This window comes from Rattus norvegicus, chromosome 4 (assembly GCF_021556685.1).
Source record: "Rattus norvegicus strain SHRSP/BbbUtx chromosome 4, alternate assembly SHRSP_T2T, whole genome shotgun sequence".
Taxonomy (NCBI): domain Eukaryota; kingdom Metazoa; phylum Chordata; class Mammalia; order Rodentia; family Muridae; genus Rattus; species Rattus norvegicus.
The window spans coordinates 181180592-181197661 of record NC_141537.1 but is presented as its reverse complement, the minus strand read 5'-3'; the positions used below and the strand labels follow the sequence as shown (position 1 = coordinate 181197661).

General features: G+C 44.3%; 1 protein-coding gene across 2 annotated transcripts in view; it reads left to right on the top strand.

The window, feature by feature from the left end:
* Itpr2 (inositol 1,4,5-trisphosphate receptor, type 2) overlaps window positions 1-17070 on the top strand; it is a 377779-nt gene that overhangs the window by 290052 nt on the left and 70657 nt on the right. For both annotated transcript variants that reach the window (XM_087659437.1, NM_031046.4), the window contains 3 exon segments: window positions 4164-4356; window positions 7564-7689; window positions 15424-15599. In XM_087659437.1, the coding sequence (XP_087515563.1) occupies window positions 4164-4356; window positions 7564-7689; window positions 15424-15599 (495 nt within the window).

The following is a 17070-nucleotide window of genomic DNA, read 5'->3' as shown; positions in this document are numbered from 1 at the left end:
TCACTGCTGGAAAGGGCCCAATGGTGAAAGAGTGCATTGGCTTTCTCTCTCTCTCTCTCTCTCTCTCTCTCTTTTTCGGAGCTGGGGACTGAACCCAGGGCCTTGCGCTTGCTAGGCAAGCGCTCTACCACTGAGCTAAATCCCCAACCCTGTGCATTGGCTTTCTATCTGAGGCCATTTTCATGACTTTTCTCAGCACCGTGAACTGATACCGGTGATTTAAATGGAAAAGTCTGTCCCACAAGCTGAGGTCTAAGAGCCATGTATAGAAACTGAGTCTGTCCATCTCCAGTCCTTTCTCTCCCCAGAACTACTCTGAAGTTTTTGAAATGGAGAGAGTAAGGCTTTTGGGTCACAGAAGCAAATAGGGTAGAGTATTGAATCGTATTTTAGAGACAAGATATGAGAGAATCTGCCTCTTAAAAATTGTGGAGCCTTGTAAAGGTAACTTTTATTTGCCAGATGCAATTGCTGTCTTGGAGTCTTACTGCTGAATAAGCTCACCTGTTCTAGCTCTTTCTGAACTCTCGCTGTCTGGTTCAACTCAGCTGTTCTAGCTCAAATTTCTCTCCAAGCTGACTGATTCATTCTGACTTCTCTCAGCTTCTCACTGATTTTCTCTGCTTGGCCTCAAAATAACTCTGACAATTTGTTCTAATCTTCTGGATCCTTCTTCTCTGGCTTCAACTGCCTCTGCTGATCTGCACTTTACTGCATGAACTCAGGAACAAAGCCCTGCTCCTCCACCATGCACTCACTGCACTGACTGACTCTCTCCCTGCGCTGCTCTCAAATAGCTGTGCTGTTCCCATGAGAGCTTGATATATCCCATCTCTCTCTGACTTAAATCTGTCTCTGATCCACCACTTTGTCTGTTCCTCAATTAGATGTCACTTTCAAACATGGCTGCTTGCTTCTACAAACTAATTTTACCTTAAGGGTGTGTCTGTGTTCCAGCCGGATCACACAGACCTAAGTCTTCAGATCTGATCCCTTGCAAGGGCAGCTATGTTGCTGGGTTAAAATTCCTCTACAGAGGCTTCTTAAGAGAGGGATCTGTGACTTAACAGAGTGTTTGAAGCCAGGCAAAGTGGCACATGTCTATACCCACAGCACTTAGGAGACAGAGGCAGGCAGAGCTCTGTAAGCTCCAGGTCAGTCTGGTTTAGCAAGTCACAGGCCAGCCACAGAGTGAGAACTTGCTTTGGAAAAAGCAAAACAAAAGTGTGTGAGATTACAGAAAAGGTAGGAAGCACTAATAAAAGCTTCATATTGATATCACACACTCAAAACAGTTAGCTGTTTAAACCTTTATTGTCTGACAGCGGCCCTCTCCCTGCCCCATAAATGAGACATTATCTAATGTCCCTTAGCAGATCAGGAGTGGTGCCGGGGGGGCACATCTGGCTGTCACTTCTAGCTGGGGTATCGTTGTGATGCTTCTTGGCAGAACTAGTCAGTCAGGCAGAAGGGAGCAGAGTGGTGGGTGCTTGTCACTCCTGACTTACAGCCACACATTCATTCATTCATTCATTCATTCATTCATTCTGGGAGGTGGATTTTAGTTTTCAGCAGGGTGTGTCACAGGCACCTTTACTCTGCAATGGGTGATTTCTGTGTGTTGTTTATTTTTGCCAAATCTTTGAGCATTACTAAGCCCTATTACGTCACGTCAGAAGTGGACCCCTGCTCGTGTGTACAAATAGTAGCTTGTGCATCACTTCAGTAGCCCTGAGAAGTGGGAAGGTGCTTAGGCCAACTCACCATCCGAGGAGGAGGCCCCCGTGGTCCGAGTCTTACTTTCAGCTTCTCTCATGGGTCTCGCTGCTTCTAAAGAAATCATGTTCAGTTTAAGCAGTTGGTCATTGGAAAGACTTTCTGTGTCTGTGAAGCACCCTAGACTGTTATAATTGTCCACCATTCCCAGTTTGCTCCCCTCAGGGTGGTAACTTAGTGTGTGTGAGTGTGTGCTCGGGTGGGTGCGTGGGTGCGTGTTGTGCATGTGCACAAGGAGGCCCAAGGTTGGTACCAAGAATCACCTGCCATTGCTCTTCTGCCTTTCTCACTGAGGCAGGACCTCTCATTTGACCCTACAGCCTGGTACCGTGGCCAGGCTTGCTAAGCAGTTCACATCGAGCAGCCCCTGGCTTTGCCTTCCAACGCTGGGATTACTGGAAGGCTGGCACAGCCACCCAGTGCTTAGCGGGTTTGTGGGGATCTGAACTCTGACCCTCACATATATTTTGCATGGCAAGCACCTTAAGCACCAAGCTGTCTCCCCAGCCTTTGGCTCTAACGTTTAAAGAACCATCTTTCTTCTCAATCTTCTCCCTTCCACTCAGGGAATCCTGGTTTTTTTTTTGTTTGTTTGTTTGTTTGTTTTTTTTTGTTTTTTTTACTTTCAGTTCCCAGGGCTCCTCAGCTAATGACTGAATAAGCATCTGTTGAATAACCTAGGGAAACATTAACCATATTTGGCTTCCTTCTGGGTAAAGCATTCCCTCCTTCAGTTTCTCTGGTTTGTCATTACCCTTTGTGAAATGTGACAGCCAGAATTCAATGTGTCACTTTATGCAAGGACTGAATGTTTTGGCTTATCTAATCACAGCTTTTTCTTCTTTGGTAAGCCCTAAGACTTTATTTAAAAAAAAATACTTGACACTCTTGGATTGAATAAACCTTTTAAAATCCTTTTCACGTGGTTGCCTACCCTTCCAAATATGTCTCTGTAGCTGATATTTTAATTATTTTTTAAAGCAAGCATAGAAAGGGGCTGCAGAGATGGACAGCAGTTGAGAGCACTGGCTGTGGTTACTTCAGTTCCTAGCACCCATCTGTTACTCCAGTTCCAGGATTAAAACCGACTTAGAGAAGAGAGAGTTGGCTAAGATTCGGGAAAGAGAGTCCAAAGGCAGGGAAGGCGAGGTGTTGGGGTAGGGGCATGAAGCTGCCCCTGTTTTATTCATAGGCAGGAGGGCGGGAGAGAAAGCAAGACTGTAAACCCTCAAACCCTCCTCCAGCATGGCTGTGCCTCCTCAAGACTCCACAACCTCCCCCAAACTGTGCCACTAATTGGGGACCAAATATTTTAAACATTTCTCATTCAAAACACCAAACTGTAGGAAGGAGAACACTTCAATGATTAAAAAAAATATTTCTATGTACAGAGATCTGAAGACACCGAATGCTAACTAAGAATTTCACTTGGTACCCAGAAGCCCCTGTCGGGAAGAACACAGATTCTTAAGTACTGGGTTCAAGGTCACCTAGTTGGCTCATTTTTCATAATTGGATACATAAGCTATCACTCATGAGCTCATTGTCATGTCTGTTGCTGTGATAAAACACTCTTCTTGCCAAAAGCATCCTGGGAAGGAAAGGATTTATTTGCCTTGCATCTCTGTATGTCATACTATGTCATTAGGAGACATTAAGACAGGAATCCGTGCTAGGAGCCATGGGAGACGCTGTGTGCTGGCTCTGTGTGTACTCTTAACCAGCTTCCTTACTCATACCAGGACCGCATGCCTAAGGAAGATTCTGCATGGTGGGCTTGACCTTCCTACATCAATTAATCAAGATACCCACAGGCCAGTCAGATCTAGAGATTCCTCATCAGAGGCTTTGCCAAGCTGACAACTAGAGCTAACTAGGAAACTTAATCCTAAAACTAAAACCAGAGACCCCGTAGGACCCAGCTCTGTATCTGCTAGTGAGCCGACCGAGTGCTTCCAGGTAGTTCCAAACCCGAAGTCACACAGAGGGCTCCAGTTAAAATCTCCATGTGAGTGCATGGGGGAACACGCCAGAACCAGACATTTATGAAAATGGGAAAGAGATTTGTAAGCAGACTCCACACTAGGCCCAGATCTGGAAAAAAAAAAAGGGAGAGAGAGAGAGAGAGAGAGAGAGAGAGAGAGAGAGAGAGAGAGAGAGAGAGAGAGAGATTTGTAAGGAGGAAGCGGCGTCTGGAACAGGAGGTGAATAACCGGGGATGAGGGTGGGGGTCGGGGGAGGTGGGGTTGTGGAGTAACCAAAATGTATTGTATGAATGCATGAAGTTGTCGAAGGACAAAATTTATTAATTAAGAAAAAGGAAGCTAAAAACCGAATCTGAGACTGAGGTGTTCAAATGGCTGAACCCGAATGCCGATCGTTTCCAGATTGTGCGGCACGACCGGACTATGGAGCAGATTGTTTTCCCCGTCCCCAATATCTGCGAATTCCTCACTCGGGAATCCAAATACCGGGTGTTCAACACAACGGAGAGGGATGAGCAAGGAAGCAAGGTGAACGACTTCTTCCAGCAAACGGAAGATCTCTACAACGAGATGAAATGGCAAAAGAAGATCAGGAGTGAGTGGCGAAGTGGGAGTCGGGGGTGGGGGGGGTAGGGGGCGGGGTCACGTGACCGGAAACAGATGAGTGGCGCCAGGGTTTCTTGTCAATTTAATGCCCCTGAAATCACCTGTAGGCTGAAGAGTAAGCCCCTGTTGTCGCAGGAGCCAAAGCATCTGCAACTTGGTGGACCTAGACATTCCCAGTCAACCAGATGGCCCGCAGCTGCTGCCGAGCCAGCATTTTAATGTGTTATGAACTGCAAGGCTGCAGTTGCGCTGTTGCTCTGCTGGGTAACCGCAGGTGTGAAGTCCTGCGTTGACCCCTAGACTTCAGTAGTCAACTCATGGGGTGGGGCAACATCTGCCTCAGAGCCTCTCACCCAGTGTCCTCTTCGTGTGTTTAGACAGGACCTCACGGCTCGATCTGTCCTCAGATTCATCCCACAGATGACTCCGAATCTCAAGTGCTTAGTGATTTCCTGGGGGTCATTCTTTCTTCTTCCCTCTACTTCTCCCTAAAAATCTAGCAAGCAAAACATTTCCAAACACCTGTAATCAGACAGATCCCTGTGATTGAGATAGATAGATAGATAGATAGATAGATAGATAGATAGATAGATAGATAGATAGGGATAGGTAGGTATAGGTATAGGTATATAGTAGTCAAGCCGTGTAGCCCTTGGCACTTGTAACATAGCTCTCCGATGTGTTTGCAAACACTGAGTTTGGGATATTTTTGAATTTTTAAGTTCTAAATCATTTTAATGAGACGGGGGAGATGGCCTAGAAATAAATCCACAGGGCACCTTGTAACCATCCATAACCCCAAGTTCACCCTTTCTGCCCTCCAGGGCACCAAGTGCCCAGAGGGTCTGCAAGACATTTATATGAACAAAACACTCATGCACAAAAAAATAAAACAAGCCTAAATTTTAAACATCATTTGAATTCGTTTTCTCAGATAACAAACCTTGAGGCAGGATTGAGAAGCTCTTGGCATTAGTTCCTTCTTGTCTTTTGGAGACTTTCCCAGGCAGGTGGACATGTGTGACTTGGACTTCACAATTCGGTTTTCTATACTTTTTACCAAAAGATCCGAGGAAAGTGGAGCTGGTCAAAGTCTGCTTTGGGAATAAGGATAATTAATATCAGGCAGGTTTAGACTCCTAAGGCACCGCTGCTCTTTAGAATTTTACCACACAGAACTCAGCGGAAAAACTGGGCATCTACTCTATATGGAATATTCAAAAAGTTTAATTTGAGATATTTGAAAAATATTGATTTTATTTATATTAATTGAATAATAAACTCAAACTAATTAAAAATTAATCGAATAACAAGCTGAAGCTCTAGGATCTGGGTTTTGTGACAAACATTTTATTTATTTTTTTACCAAAAATAAAATTTAATTCCCAGTGGACATGGTATTTTAAATCTTAGAAGCACTTGTTCACAAGGTTACCATCTCGATGATTTTGTGGGCTTGGAGATAGAAAGGAGAGGGAGCAGCGCAGGTGTCTACAGTTCATAATCAACCATGGGATTGCCCAGCGAAACGGCCATTCCCATCACAGCCTCTTCCACTGTGGAGTACTCCCCACAAGAGGAGGAGCATGAGAGGACCTCGGGAGGGGTACAACCCCATGTCATCAGAGGGCCCAGACAGAGGTTTGGGTTAGATCCAAAATGTACACGATTTTCCCTCTCATATACCTCACCCCACTGACTCTGGTATTTTGTCTTTAAATTTTTAATTATGTGTATGCGTATTCACTTACTGTGGGCTTGCGCACATGTGTACAGTGCCTGCAGAGGCCAAAAGACGGTGTCATGTGCCTGGATCTGCAGTGACAGCAATCGTCACCTATGTGACGTGGGTTCTAGGACCTGAGCTGGGTCCTCTGCAAGAGCAGCACCTGCCCTTTACTGCTGAGCCACCCCTCCAGCCCCAAACAGTAATATTTGCATCCTGTAGGTTGTTTTGTATGAGACAGGGTTTTCACGTAGCCCAGGCTGGCTTCAAACTCACTATGTTGTTAAGACTGACCTTCAGCTACTGTGGGGTTAAGAACAATACCACTGTGTCCGTCCTCTCCCTCCAATATTTCAATCCCATGTCAAGATGTTACAAGATGAATAATAGTCAAGACCCAGAGGAGCTGTGAGGCGCCCAGAGTCGACTGATAATGTAGCCCCGCTCCAAACCTCTCTGCGTTACAATTTTGCTCAATGATTTAGATATGGAAAGGCCTGAGCTCCCGATAGACACTGGTAGATGAATTTATTAACTCCTTTCTGATGACAGGCCTGAGTTCCCTTTCGGGAAATACTCAGCAAAGCCTCCCCACTTACTGGCTTCTTAGTGTGGACTTCCCCCCCCACCCCGTGGCTTCAAACCCACAACATTATCAGAAACATTCTAATTTAAAACAAAGATGATTTTATAACATTTTTTTAAAGTGGGGTCTCGCTGCATAACTCAGGCTGGCCCCAGATTCCCAGGTTGCTATCAACACTCATAGGCATCCTTCTGTCTCAGCCTCTCATCTGATGCTGAGACGTCAGGCCTGGGAAACGGTTATGTCTCTCTGGCTCCTGTACGCGCTGGGCTGTGGTGCTGAGTCTCGGGTTTCCAGGTAACGGTGCCCGTGAGGGGCTTTCCAGAAGATGCACAGCTGAGTCTGCCATCCTGGGTTTTGTGACATTATACCATGAGGATATTTTTAGTCTTCCAGTGAGTGGGTCCGGGGAACTGTTAGCAGAGTTCCCCTAATCTGCATGGTCCAGATTCAAGGGATTTACTGTAGAATCACCTTTGCTGACACCTTTGAAGGATGCAAAAGGAGCCAAGAGAAACTCTTTTACCATGTGGTCTTCTTTTTTAAAAAGATTTATTTATTTACTGTATGAGAGTACACTGCCGCTGTCTGCAGACACACCAGAAGAGGGCATCTGATCTCATTACAGATGGTTGTGAGCCACCATGTGGTCACTGGGGATTGAACTTAGGACCTCTGGAAGATCAGTCAGTGCCCTTAACCACTGAGCCATCTCACCAGCCCCCATCTGGTCTTATAGTACACTTTCTAAAGTAAGTCAGTCTCTTCAGACACACCTCTGTGACAGTCACAGTCACGTTGCCCACACTGTTAGCTCGGCAAGGCTCCTGTGTTGATGGTGGCATATACTGGTCATTCTTACCCCTGTTCTTGTTGCTTCCTAGACAACCCCGCCCTGTTCTGGTTCTCCAGGCACATCTCCCTGTGGGGGAGCATCTCCTTCAACCTGGCTGTGTTCATCAACCTGGCCGTGGCTCTCTTCTACCCATTCGGGGATGACGGCGATGAAGGTAAGTGCTTGTCTTACTGCAAAAGAAAGAGGCCTGAAAATCACAAAAATTCTTGAACTGCGTTCCTTAAGTCTCTAGAGCTTCGAAACAAAGAAGCTTAGTTCTCATGAGTATTTCTGTATTCATTGAGAGTGTAGAGGTAGTAAGTAGAGTAGACGGAAAACCGTGGGCAGTAGAGATGTTGTTTTCCAGAAATCTCATGAATGGCGTAACTGCTGGAGTGATTATGTTGGTTCCACATAATTAGTATGATCAAGCACACTTTGTACTGCATTATCTCAATTATGTAGGTGAGAGCCTTAAGCTCTAGCATTTTGCTGAAATGGTAACAATTACGTTGTACTTTCTGTCTTGTCTGGGGGTTTTATAATAAGCACACCGCAAAATACATGTTTTGATTCTATGATACTGTGTATTTATAATACGCATCATCTCAGTCTTAGAAATACACAGCCTAAGACTGTAATGATGGACGGCGAAGGATATTGACTGTGAAACTGGTGTCATTAATCTGGTAGTGCATGATCTCTTCCAGAGGCAAAGATGGGACTTAGAAGTGAAGTACGAAATTCCATAGGTATCGGGTGGGAGTTTTCAAAATGTCTCGTTTATGCTTAGCAAATTGCGTGGGGAAAAATCTGCTACAGATGTGAGGTACAGTCTGGAGAGTAGCTTTGGAATGGGTAGAAGAATGGGTTGGAGGTTAGAAGGTAAATACGGTCACTGCGATCCTAAGGAAGACAGGAGACTTGGTACCGTAACACAACAGGTGTACAAGCAAATCTCAGCTGAACCGGAGGCAGCGAGAGGAGATGGGAGCCCAAGAACAGCTTACAGTGTTCCCATGGGCATCAAAGCCTTCATCTCAGCCGCAGTTTGATCTGACATAAGTTGAGCTTGCTGTGTTTCTGAGCACACAGCAGAGACGGGGAATTGTGGACAGCAGAGCAGGTATGTCACGTCGTAGCAGGAGAAAGGCAACGAACGCGTTCATCCAGGTTCATCCAGCTTGAGGCGGAAGTGGGAACGCCTTTCTCTCCCCTTGGTCTGGTCTTCTTTGGTGATGAGATCTTGGTACAGAGGAACACAGCTCTTGAGGAAAAGAGTCCATCACCAAACAATAAGGTCATATGTCCTGTGCCGAGACCACTGAGGCTACCTGACAGAGCCCGAGTGAAAGAGATACCGAGTCTTTGAGATGGAGACAGACCTGGGAATCAGCTAATATCAAGCTTTCACTTGACAGACAGAGCAATGAAAACCCAGCGCAGACCTTCAGCCCCTAAAAGAAGCAGACCTGACAAGCCTGGGGCTGGAAGGCACAGAGCCCTGTGCTGTGGGGAGCCTGGTCACTGGGAACAAGAGTAAACGCCTCTTCTGAGTAAGATTTCTGAGTCAATAGTAGTAGCAAGATGGACGCTCAGTCCTAGGACACCAGAGTGCGGGTGCTTCCCAGAGGGAAGGCAGAACATACACATAGGGCACCATAGACCCCCATGATGAGTCTGAGTCACATGACTACAGTTTGTGTGAGTTTGCTCATGACAACTTTATAACTAAGGTTAAAGTCTTGATCAAAGTCAACTCTATCTCTAAGCCTTGACCACACGCTGTGCATAGCCAGGAAGGCTGGGGAGTCCACACCTCTGGGCTGATATGCATGGCCACATTGTCCAGGAAACTGCTGTGTGCCAGTGACAGTTCTTTTTTTTTTTTTTAAAGGTTTATTTATTTATTATATACACTGTAGCTGTCTTCAGACACACCAGAAGAGGGCATCAGATCTCATTACAGATGGTCATAAGCCACCATGTGGTTGCTGGGATTTGAACTCAGGACCTCTGGAAGAGCAGTCAGTGCTCTTAACCACTGAGCCATCTCTCCAGCCCCAGTGACAGTTTCTTGATGCTGGAGTTTTCCAAACTGGCTGAGCAACTGTTTGTCAGGCTTAATTCGAAACTGTGTAAAGACAGATCGAATGTAGAGCAAAGTTCTCCTCGTAAGTAAGTGGTTTAGAATGATGGGGCATACAACATGACAGGTTCCAACTGGAAAGGTCTCCCAGCAGACAGAGCTGAGAAAGTTTTGAAAAAATAAGTATCTGCAATAATATTCTATAAAGCATAGAATAAAACTAATCCAGGACCCATATGAATAGAGAAAAGAGAGCATTCTTTTTGCTAGTGTCCCAGTTAAGAAAATTTAAGAGTGGTAGAAATTACATGTCACCGTTTGGCTAGTCATATTACTCAATGGATGCTAAAAAAAAGGGTTAACTATGAAGAAAAATACAAGGAAATGACACTTTAAGAATCTGCCCATGATCTTCTTAAGCAATTACAGTGGAGAAAGGAGTAACTGTAAAACAGAAAACCCACTAAACCATCGTCAGTGATAAGCAGGGGAGGCAACCATGAAAGCCCCCAGCAAACTTGGGCCACACAGACCTCTGTTCACATGGGCCATACTGTCCAACCCTGGACCCTACTACAGTCACAGAGTCACAGAGCCCTCACAGCAAGGGGCCAGCAGAGGCATGGGCTGTTGTCCTCCAGATACAGTGAATGGTGGGTGAGGTGTCAACCGTGTTCTTGGAAGCATCTCGTGCTCAACTGTCTTGTTCAAATGCGGGATACGATGTTAGAGAACAGCATCCTTCAATCAGGATGATGGTGGGCAGTGACTCAAGGGGGATGTTTAAGGGGAGATGTCTCTCAGATGACCTCCCTGAGAGCCAGCATCCACCTCTACTACATCACTAACTGCCGGGCTTAGGTGGGATATGTTGATGCTGTCTCCAGCCACGCCAACTGATCTCTCCTGGCCGAGTAGTCAGTGAAGAACTTTTTTTTTTGGTTCTTTTTTTCAGAGCTGGGGATCGAACCCAGGGCCTTGCGCTTCCTAGGCAAGCACTCTACCACTGAGCTAAATCCCCAACCCCAGTGAAGAACTTTTTATCCCAAGATAAATATGATATTGAAATCTAGAGGGAGGTCTTATTCTCTCACAGTTTGAATGTAATTCTTCCTCACAGGCATTTTTGCTGAGGAAAATAAGATTCTTCAGGGTGATTTCAACTCACTCAGTTTCACAAGTGTTGATGGGTACCACTGTGCAGTCCACACCATGCTAGACTGAGAGACACTAAGATTAGTAAAGCTATTTTACCTCAGGGATCTCATGGTCCAGTTAAAGGACCAAGAGATAAGAAAGGCACAAGACCAAGGACCACCAGTAGATTTGTGGATGAGTGTTGACTTTATTGGACCCGGGTGTAGCAAGCAGGAGTTTAATGAACCCACACAGGAAGCAGAGGGTTAGGGACAGGTGAGAATAAGAAGCAGCCATGCTAGACAGGAAGCCATAGACAAATTATCATGAGGGTTAGCTGAGTTCCAAAATGAGAGTAGAATTGAAGTCCAGTCTGACTGACTAAATTTTCTTTTATAAAGGACCAACTTCTTACTTCTAAGACCTTAGAAGGTAGAGAGGAATTTCTAAAGGTATCTTCCCATTAAATATAAAATGTGCTTACTTTGGGAAATTGATAGAAACATGCAAAACATTAAGAAAAATGATTCCCACCTGATGGGGAAGGATTGGCTTTAGTGCTCTGTGTTGCTTTTGCTTTCTATTACAGTTACGTGTTTGTCTGAGAGACAGCGTCTCACCAAGTAACCTAGGTTGGCCTAGCATTCACTATGTAGCTCAGGCTGGCCTTGAACTCACACCAATCCTCCTGCTGTAGCTTGCCATGTGTTTGGATACAGGTATGTGTGACCACACTCCACTGAGACTGGGTTTGAAAAATGTTAGCACCTGTCTCTTGAGTGTCAGAGAGGTCGTGTTGTTGTTAGAGAGGTTGTGTGGTTGTTGTCAGAGAGGTTGTGTGGTTGTTAGGTTGTGTTGTTGTTAGAGAGGTTGTGTGGTTGTTAGGTTGTGTTGTTGTTGTTGTTAGAGAGGTTGTGTGGTTGTTGTTAGGTTGTGTTGATGCTTCTGTCAGAGAGGTTGTGTGGTTGTTGTTGTTAGAGAGGTTGTGTTTTTGTTGCTTGTTTGTTTCCCCAAAGCATGGCTCGACTCTTCAGGTTGGAACTAACCTGATGGCTCACAGAGGGCCAAAGACTTCATCGTCAGTTAAGTATATTAAATAAATAACCATTCATCTTATTTTCTCATTCCACACAGATGTACTTAACAGTAAGCTATGTGCAAGGTTCTGCACTGGACAGTCTGAGTTACCTGTATAAAATCGATAAAACACCAAGTTTTAGATGCATGGCTACACCTTCTTATATGTCATAGGGAAACCCCAGCAAGCCGCACACCCTCTGGGGCAGAGTAAAGGTGTGGCTGAATCCTCTAGAACCAGTGACAATACTCGGAATGAGCAACTGTGCCAAACCCTGACCTTCTAGGATACCCTACCAGACTTTATGAATTGACCCAACAAGTCACATGATGGGCAGACCATGGTCAAATGTTCCCTGAAGGTGTTGTCAATTTTTAATGCATACTTAAAAGCAAGGCTGGGGGATGCTGCAGCCGTGTCTCATCTGAGCAGAGTTTAGGGCTTAGCACCCACCACACTGGGTGGTACACAAGTATCTGTAACTCCACCCAAGAGATCCAATAACATTCTCTTCTAGCCTCTGTGGCCATCCGCGCGTGCGTGCACACACACACACACACACACACACACACGCACACACACACACACACACACACAGAGAGAGAGAGAGAGAGAGAGAGAGAGAGAGAGAGAGAGAATGCACATAAATAAAATCAACATTATAAAAAACCCACAAAGCTGGGGGGTGAGGAAACGGCTCAGTCAGCAGAGTGGCTGCTGTAAATGCACGAGAACCTGAGTTTGGATGTCTAGAACTCATGTAGAAAGCCAGGTATAGGTGCACAGCCTGGGGGTTAATAAATATTTACCGCTTGCTCACTTCGAAGTCCGGAGCATATTTCGTCTACTTGATAAACAAGTATTGATTGGTTGTTGCAAACACACTATGACAGGGTAGAGCTACTCCACACATTTGTAGACTTTGTGCTTTAATGGAGACCTAAGAGTCACCACAAACCCTGGAATGTTAAAGACACACACACTCTCTCTCTTTGACCCTTGGAGAGCTGGAGTCAAGGCAGATGACTTGCTTTTGCTAGGTAGAGTACCTATAAACCAGTGTCATATAAGATAAGTAAGGTGAAACATAAGCTAGGTTTGTTTTGATGAGGAGGAAGATGACCTCTCTCTTTCCAATCGTTTAAACATTATTTACATTTTATTTATTTCTATTTATATGTGTGCATGTTTTGCCTGTGTGCATGTCTATACACCATGTGCATACCTGTTGCCCGAGAAAGCTAGAAGAGGGTATTGGATCCCTTAGGGCTAGAGTTACAAACAATTGTGAGCCACCATGGGATTGCTGGGAACTGAACCAGGATCCTCTGGAGAGCTGCTGGCAGCAAGTGTTCTTAACTAGTGAGCCATTTCTATAGCCACACAACTTTCTTTTAACCCCTGCTTATCTGAAGCTGTCACTATAACAAAATACCTGACACTGTACTTCATGAGGCAAATGTCTATTTAGTTCCCTGCTTTGGAGATGGGAAGTCTATGATCAGGCACCCCTGTCTCTTCACTGCAGGTGGGTACCCTCGTTGGTTATATCACAACTTGATGGAGAAGCAGAAAGGGGTGACGCTGTGTGGAGGAGGGCTTGGGTGGGCAGGGGAGCCACACTCTGCAATATGTTCTCAAGGGAATATCTGGTGCCTGCTCTGTCAACATCAATCCCTCCCACAGACAGTAGTCTGTAGTCTGAGTTTCCTGCTACCACCTCTTAAAGATTCCTGGTTCAGCCTCTGCAGTATTGCCCAAGGTCCAAGCTTGATAACCCGTAGCCTTTGGGAAAACAGTCAAATCATACCTAAACCACAATAATTAGCGTTGCCATGGAGCCAGGATTTCAAAGCAGATCTGATTTAATGTTGTTCATGGATTGTTCGGAGTAGCTACAAGTGTCTGACAGAATCTTTGTAATTTTGAGATGCATTGGTCCTCAATGAATACAAACTTCATCAAAGGACATGTGTGGGTCTTCCAGGGTTTTGATGCCAACCCTAAAGCTTTGCTTATGAAAGCTCTCAGTGTGTTTGTGTCAGAAGTCAGTGTTATGGTAAAAATAGCTGTGGATAACAGAGTGAGCGTCATTGTGGAGTTTTTTGGAAGAGGAAATTGTGGAGAAATCTCCAACTTGGTATTTCCCTCCTTCCCGTGTCATCCTGTAGACACAAACTTGAGGTCGTGGTAACATCAAGCCAATAACATGGTGTCTGAAGTTACTTCTGCAGATGCAGCACACGCCAGCCACTCTTGAAAAGGGGTCAATGCCTATGTCATAGAATTACACTTCTTTTTAAAGGGAAGATTTTTTTAAACCTCATTTGTGAGAAATTTCTAAGGAACATGGTTTATAATATAGTTCATTTAAAAATCATTGGAAACTCTTCTTTTGCCTCTGTGTACGCATGTGCATGTGTGTATGTGTGTATACATGTTTTGTATATAGGTACATGAATGTATATATGAGTGTGCACACATATGGGAGCAAGAGGTCAGGCTCAGTGTTATTTCTCATGACATCATTCTCCTTGCATTTTGAAACAAGGCCCCTCAGTGACTTGGGATTTACCCAATCAGATAGACTGACTAGTCACAAAGCCCTACAGATCTGCCTGTCTCTGCCTACATAGCAGCTGGACACAACATGCTCACCTTTATTACTGGGGTGTAGGGGATGAGACTCAGATTCTCAAGTGCATGAGGCAAGAACTTTCATGGCTTGGCTCTCTGCCCGGCTCCATAAAACTCTTATTTCCTGATGGTTAAATAGATTAACATATGTTTGGAACTTGAGTCAGTGTTCAAGTATATGCACTCATATTACTACACTCATAATTAGACACATGTATGTGTGTTTTAACACATGAAGCTTACTCATATGTAGATAGGTGTACACATGTTTTAACACTTAAAATACTCATGTAGGTGTATATACATGTGTTTTAACACTTAAAGTATCCCTATTTTAAAAATCTAAGTGTTCTGCAAATTGGTTTTTTTTTAACATTTAAGTATTTATTTATCTATTTTCTGTGTATGTGTACATCTGTGAGTGGTGGTCAGACAACCTGTAGGAGTTGGGTCCCTTCCTCTGCTGTGTGACTTCTGGGGACCAAACTCAAGTCATTGAGCTGGGTGGCAAGTACCTTCCCCTGCTGAGCCATCTTGCTGGCCCAAACTGGATTCTTTCAAGGAATCGATAGGATGATAATTTGACACTAACAGAACAAGGGAAACAATGAGTTAATGAAGTATGGTCCTCGATATTTTCACGACCATTAATTGTGACCTTTGACTTGAGGTTTGCAACTGGAGCACATCTATCAAAAAGCATCTCACACATCGCTCCCACAGGAGAGAACATTCTCAGACCTGGTGCAAAGAATGTTAACTAATAAATATTTATGTAGCCTGGAGTCACCTCACAGATCTTCTGGAAGTGGAGTGAGGAACCATGTGCTCTAAAGTGCTTCCTTGGGGTAGAACATGGAATAGGTTATTCTGAGATCCAGTGTCCTGTGGCTTTGTCTGCACAGAAGCCAAGATTTCCATGTTTTCTCTTTGTTCTTTGTGACAAATAACCCATCCACATTTTCCAGGTACGCTCTCCCCGCTGTTCTCAGCCCTCCTTTGGGTAGCAGTGGCGATCTGCACGTCTATGCTGTTCTTCTTCTCCAAGCCTGTGGGCATCCGGCCATTCCTTGTGTCTATCATGCTCAGATCAATATACACCATCGGTCTGGGGCCAACGCTAATACTTCTTGGTGCTGCCAATGTAAGTACGTTGCTTAGCTCTGTGGCTGATGGGATTCGGATGCACTGAGTATAAACAGTCCAGCTGTACGCTTGTGTACGCAGTGAATCTCTACCAACAAGAGTATCATTTGTGGATGCTTTAATTTACAGAGAAAGAACAAGAAGATGATGGATACATTGACACATTTGCACAGCCTTGTAGCCTGACCCAGTTCTACTGTTCATTTTATCAGTTGTAATGTTCTTTCTGCCTCATCCCCTATCACTGAAAAAAATCCAAAAACGACCCAGCCACTGTTAATACCCGCAAGAAGGTTCTAAATCATCCCCAAAGATTAAATTATATTCAATAGAATTTAAGAAGTACTTTCTATCAAGTGACTTAGGAGGGAAAAATTTCTGCTAGACAAAAGTAAGATATAAGATTGGGCTCCTTGGGGCTGGGGATTTAGCTCAGTGGTAGAGCGCTTACCTAGGAAGCGCAAGGCCCTGGGTTCGGTCCCCAGCTCCGAAAAAAAGAACCAAAAAAAAAAAAAGATTGGGCTCCTTTTATATGAGAAAATCTTATAAACTTATAAAAGGCGTGGGTGAAATTGCTTCTCTTTTCCACCAAGATCTAGTATATTAGAACAAGAGAAGGCCTTTGGGCTGTTAGGTCAGTAAGGGTAGAATGAGCAGACTGGAAGTATCAAGCCAAGAAGCAAACGAGAGATTTGTTTGAAATAATTTAAACAAAAATAATAAAACTTTGAAGGGGCTCTGTGCCAAATTTATGCAAAGTGCATCTGTAAATGGAGAGAAGATAAATCATCAAATTGATAATATGACAAATGGTCAAAAATCACATAAATATTGTTATATCTACCTGATTAATACCCAAAGCACTCCATTTAACCTTCATTGCATCCCTGAGAATCCTATGCCCTGATATTTTAGCTAGGATTATACTACCTCATATTTTTATTGAGGATGATAGTTGATCATTATATACCTTGGTTATCACAGTGTCTATAAATATTTTTGAATGAATCAATTAATGAATGGCCAATATTTATTGAAAATAATTTAGTTAACCAACTTGGATTATCAAGATGAGGCAACGTAGTCCATTCTATTTTTTTCAGCGTTTCTGACTTTGACTTTTATCACAATTCTTCAAATGCTGGAAGCATTCCACAGTTCCCAGATGTTAGAATATTCAACACCTCCCCCCAAATTCTCTGTTATGGCAGTGAAGAGGATTAGAAGCGTACCAAACACACCCTTCTCTGGGTTTCATGGAGACTGGACCTGTCACACCAACACATGAGTGCAGTCTTTGTTATCCCTGACCATGTTTCTTTGGAATCTGTTTACTGTGCTTCCCCAGCTCAGTGGTGCTGTGAAAGTCACTCCTTCCAGCTTACTCCCATCTCCACCTTCCTTCACCGTACCCTTGGCATTGGAACATTCAGAAGCGATCTCATGACCTGAGCTTCTGCTTACTGTCT